The 5,813-nt window shown below is 32.8% G+C and overlaps 1 protein-coding gene and 1 long non-coding RNA gene across 2 annotated transcripts; both read left to right on the top strand.

The window, feature by feature from the left end:
* Positions 1-474: 474 nt before the first annotated feature.
* Positions 475-3,353, top strand: LOC113472530 (uncharacterized protein DDB_G0290685-like; the record flags this gene model as incomplete). The annotated part of the gene is made up of 3 exons (XM_026832308.1): positions 475-1,395; positions 2,643-2,888; positions 3,187-3,353. Coding segments are annotated over 3 exons (1,334 nt in total), but the record flags the coding sequence as incomplete, so codon positions are not given.
* Positions 3,354-4,555: 1,202 nt separating this feature from the next.
* LOC113472528 lies at positions 4,556-5,811 on the top strand. Its single transcript, XR_003394801.1, has 2 exons — positions 4,556-5,265; positions 5,386-5,811. It is a non-coding gene; the product is annotated as an uncharacterized LOC113472528 (long non-coding RNA).
* Positions 5,812-5,813: the final 2 nt, after the last annotated feature.

The raw sequence follows: 5,813 nt of genomic DNA, 5'->3' as shown, positions 1-5,813 counted from the left end.
AACACAACTAATGTATCAGAAACTGGTAAAGGAGAAAAGGATAACACAACTAATGTATTAGAAACTGGTAAAGGGGAAAAGGATAACACAACTAATGTATCAGAAACTGGTAAAGGAGAAAAGGATAACACAACTAATGTATCAGAAACTGGTAAAGAACAAAAAGATACCCCAACCAATGTAACAGAATCTAATAAAGAAGGAAATCTTAACACAACTGATGTACCAGAATCTGATAAGGAAGGAAAAGTAAACCCAACTAATGTACCAGAATCTGATAAAGAGGGAAAAGTTAACACAACTAATATACCAGAATCTGATAAAGAAGGAAAAGTTAACACAACTAATGTACCAGAATCTGATAAAGAAGGAAAAGTTAACACAACTGATGCACCAGAATCCAATAAAGAAGGAAAAGTTAACACAACTGATGCACCAGAATCCAATAAAGAAGGAAAAGTTAACACAACTAAGACACAACTAATGTATCAGAAACTGGTAAAGGAGAAAAGGATAACACAACTAATGTATCAGAAACTGGTAAAGGAGAAAAGGATAACACAACTAATGTATCAGAAACTGGTAAAGGAGAAAAGGATAACACAACTAATGTATCAGAAACTGGTAAAGGAGAAAAGGATAACACAACTAATGTATCAGAAACTGGTAAAGGAGAAAAGGATAACACAACTAATGTATCAGAAACTGGTAAAGGAGAAAAGGATAACACAACTAATGTATCAGAAACTGGTAAAGGAGAAAAGGATAACACAACTAATGTATCAGAAACTGGTAAAGGAGAAAAGGATAACACAACTAATGTATCAGAAACTGGTAAAGGAGAAAAGGATAACACAACTAATGTATCAGAAACTGGTAAAGGAGAAAAGGATAACACAACTAATGTATCAGAAACTGGTAAAGGAGAAAAGGATAACACAACTAATGTATCAGAAACTGGTAAAGGAGAAAAGGATAACACAACTAATGTATCAGAAACTGGTAAAGGAGAAAAGGATAACACAACTAATGTATCAGAAACTGGTAAAGGAGAAAAGGATAACACAACTAATGTATCAGAAACTGGTAAAGAACAAAAAGATACCCCAACCAATGTAACAGAATCTAATGAAGAAGGAAATCTTAACACAACTGATGTACCAGAATCTGATAAGGAAGGAAAAGTTAACACAACTGATGCACCAGAATCCAATAAAGAAGGAAAAGTTAACACAACTAATGTATCAGAATCTGATAAAGAAGGAAAAGTTAACACAACTGATGCACCAGAATTCAATAAAGAAGGAAAAGATGACACAACCAATGTATTGGAATCTGGTACAGAAGGAAAAGAAAACACAATTTATGTATTGAAAACTGATACTGAAAGACAAGATGACATTCAAAATAATGTTGCTTCAAGGACTAGTTTGAGCAACAATAAAAAAGATGCAACAAACAGAATGAAACTATCTACAAAGGAACATATCAACAAACAATATCAAGCAAAGCCTCAAAATGTACCATATTTTCTTGTGAACCAACCTCAAATACAACATAGGTTTGGTGCTGAGCAACCAGAAATAAAATATATGGAGAAGGGGCTAGATGTGCTCTCAACTATAGACAGTGATAGTAAAGATACACATGATAGTCAGAACATGTTTCCAAAATCTAATTTAGCATCTGAACAATCACAAGTAATTCCTAATCTTGAGGAAATTCAACATGATAAAAAACCTTTTATTGGGCATGTTGAAAAGATTCAAAAACCTGGTTTACCAGATTCTCCAACCAAACATTTTCTAACAGAAGAAACTGATTCCTCATTTCTGTATGACACTTGGACAGAGGTCAAAAATTTAGCAGTGAATAACCTGTCAGATTACATAATATTAAATGACAGTTCAATAATTTTACTAAATGTAGTATTATTTCTTTTATTCCTTCTCATGTTGAACTGTTTAAGCATAAGAAAATGTGACAATATTATCAAAGGCAAGTTGTACATGTGTGAGAAAAAACTATTGGAACATAATGTAGAAAAATATAAAATCCAAGAATTGTTTGAAGATAAAAATGAAACATCAGTTTACTTTGATAAGTTGAAGGAAGAAAATGGAACTGATGCACCAAAATCCAATAAAGAAGGAAAAGTTAACACAACTAATGTATCAGAATCTGATAAAGAAGGAAAAGTTAACACAACTAACGTACCAGAATCTAATAATGAAGTAAAAGTTAACACAACTAATGTACCAGAATCCAATAAAGAAGGAAAAGTTAACACAACTGATGCACCAGAATCCAATAAAGAAGGAAAAGTTAACACAACTAATGTATCAGAATCTGATAAAGAAGGAAAAGTTAACACAACTGATGCACCAGAATTCAATAAAGAAGGAAAAGATGACACAACCAATGTATTGGAATCTGGTACAGAAGGAAAAGAAAACACAATTTATGTATTGAAAACTGATACTGAAAGACAAGATGACATTCAAAATAATGTTGCTTCAAGGACTAGTTTGAGCAACAATAAAAAAGATGCAACAAACAGAATGAAACTATCTACAAAGGAACATATCAACAAACAATATCAAGCAAAGCCTCAAAATGTACCATATTTTCTGAAAGACAAGATGACATTCAAAATAATGTTGCTTCAAGGACTAGTTTGAGCAACAATAAAAAAGATGCAACAAACAGAATGAAACTACCTACAAAGGAACATACCAACAAACAATATGAAGCAAAGCCTCAAAATGTACCAAATGTAGTTGTGAACCAACCTCAAATACAACATAGGTTTGGTGCTGAGCAACCAGAAATAAAATATATGGAGAAGGGGCTAGATGTGCTCTCAACTATAGACAGTGATAGTAAAGATACAAACTGACCTAAAAAAAAAGCTCATGTTGGTTGCAATAATAATAATAATGTTGATAGTGGGCATTGAACATGAAACCTTCTGCATAACAAGCAAGTGTGTTATCAATGTTATCATTGGACTGACCAAGCCCTCCTTGATCATTGATTTTCCTGACCTAAAAAAAAAAAGCTCATGTTGGTTGCAATAATAATAATGTTGATAGTGGGCATTGAACATGAAACCTTCTGCATAACAAGCAAGTGTGTTATCAATATGTTATCATTGGACTGACCAAGCCCTCCTTGATCTTAAAGATACACATGATAGTCAGAACATGTTTCCAAAATCTAATTTAGCATCTGAACAATCACAAGTAATTCCTAATCTTGAGGAAATTAAACATGATAAAAAACCTTTTATTGGGCATGTTGAAAAGATTCAAAAACCTGGTTTACCAGCGAACATGAAACCTTCTGCATAACAAGCAAGTGTGTTATCAATGTTATCATTGGACTGACCAAGCCCTCCTTGATCATTGATTTTCTTAACCCTATGAGAAAAAAAGAGGTTTTGTTATTTTTTAGAGGCTTTCTATTTAAAAACTGATTAAGCTGTTTGAACAGGCATGTCAAAGTGGCGGCCCGCCTGGTCAAATTGTGCGGCCCGCAAGCTCCAGCCTCTCTGCAACTGGAATTAATTGATTTTCAAAATGATACAATTTTAAAAGAAAAGTTTCGTGAAGTAGGGGTCCCAAAAATTTGTGACTTGATCAAGTAAATTCTGTTGATGTATCTCTGGATGGAGAATCAAAGCCCTGTCAAATTCCATCTACTACCGATGGAGATCTTCTTGAAGTGTTGAACCCTATCAGTCACAGTGATGATCTACCGTCAAATGTCAATAGAGAGGATCCTTCTGTATCTTCAGATATTAGTGTTTCAATCATTGAGTCCAGTCAGCAAGATAGGTATGGTAATAATTTGTCTGATCAAGTAAATTCTGTTGATGTATCTCTGGATGGAGAATCAAAGCCCTGTCAAATTCCATCTACTACCATATTTATTTCATTGTCAACTGTTTTTCTTCATTGTTAATATTACATCAAATATAAGCTCTTGTGAAAGGAATCTATAAAGTTTTTTTTTAAGGAGAAAATCCTGTGATAAAGAATGTGTATTACCAATAGGTAGATAACATAGTACATACGAGAAGGAATATTACAAGTAGTTATATCATCATACCTTACCAATCATTTATCAAATAAGACTGCCTTACTTTTTTGTAATTCATTTTGTTAAAACGGGATGACTATGTACTTCTGCCAAGTAGCATTGTAACAGGTACAATTTTATTGTAAGTATTATGAAGATGAAAATAATGTGTTTTCAACTTTACCCAGTAGAGTGAACACATAGTATTTATTTCATTGTCAACTGTTTTTCTTCATTGTTAATATTACATCAAATATAAGCTCTTGTGAAAGGAATCTATAAAGAAAAAAAATTATGTTGAAATTATTATGATCGTTGATCTAAGTATAAATAAATATGAAGGTATTGTTAAAACTCAAATGTTGCAAGACATTTTGTTTTATTTTGGGACATCAAATTTTGCATACAAAACTGGCTATTTCTACAAAGTTGTAATTCCTTCTGGGTTGGCTCATAAGTTTCATTATTTATTTCATTGTCAACTGTTTTTCTTCATTGTTAATATTACATCAAATATAAGCTCTTGTGAAAGGAATCTATAAAGAAAAAAAAATTATGTTGAAATTATTATGATCGTTGATCTAAGTATAAATAAATATGAAGGTATTGTTAAAACTCAAATGTTGCAAGACATTTTGTTTTATTTTGGGACATCAAATTTTGCATACAAAACTGGCTATTTCTACAAAGTTGTAATTCCTTCTGGGTTGGCTCATAAGTTTCATAAAAAATACCAGAAGGAAGACAGGCGTTCCGAGAGCGAACCTTATCTGTTCAAGATAAAATCCTCCCGCGCGGAACACAAGGTTTTTATTCTGGAGTGATCTGAGAGGGAACAGCAAGTGCCAAGGTTTTATCGTCCCGAAGGCGAAGAGAAAGAAGACAGGATAGGAAAAAGCCAGCCGTTCCGAGAACGAACCTTATCTATTTAGGATAAAATCTGCCCGGGCGGGAATCGAACCTGCAACCCAGCGCTTACAAGGCAGACACGCTAAGCTAACTAGGCTGGCTACAAAATTGTTTCATTGATGGAAATATGAAAACAGACGAAGTGAATCAAAAGTTTTAATTTGACAAAATATTCATTTACGTTGTCTGTCTGTTTCAACATACATAACTCTCGAGTACCTACGATTTTGATGAAATTTGGCAAAGAATAACATATACATCATAAATTATGAAGTTTTAATTTGACAAAATATTCATTTACGTTGTCTGTCTGTTTCAACATACATAACTCTCGAGTACCTACGATTTTGATGAAATTTGGTAAAGAATAACATATACATCATAAATTATGAGCCTTTGAGGGACAAAAAAGACACTTTCGGTTTCGTGTGTGTGGTATACAGTTCACTGAATTATGAAGATAATGGTTGTATTTAAAATGCATTTCAGAAGATCATTAAAGCTCAAAGGTGAATGACCTTATTCACTCTAAGTTCAATGCCCTTCGTGATCTCAAAGGGATTATAAATTCAATATGAGTGTTATAGTAATGATATGCTTGTCTGGTAATTTAGATAACAGGTGCATATTTCTGAACAACTTGCTTGTAATATTTGAATATATGTTCACTAGCTTCTCTACATCTGATCAGACATTCTTCATATTGATTTTGAGAAAAATTCCCTCCGGTCTGAGATGTAACTAGATGTTTCTTTTGGCTATCAAACACAAAAGTCATACTGGCATGGCTTTTCTGGAAAAAAAAAAAAAAAAAAAAAATC

This window comes from Diaphorina citri, unplaced genomic scaffold (genome assembly GCF_000475195.1).
Source record: "Diaphorina citri unplaced genomic scaffold, Diaci psyllid genome assembly version 1.1 scaffold5941, whole genome shotgun sequence".
NCBI classification, from domain to species: domain Eukaryota; kingdom Metazoa; phylum Arthropoda; class Insecta; order Hemiptera; family Psyllidae; genus Diaphorina; species Diaphorina citri.
Note: the sequence above shows the minus strand (reverse complement) of the source record. Positions and strands in the feature narration are given on the sequence as shown.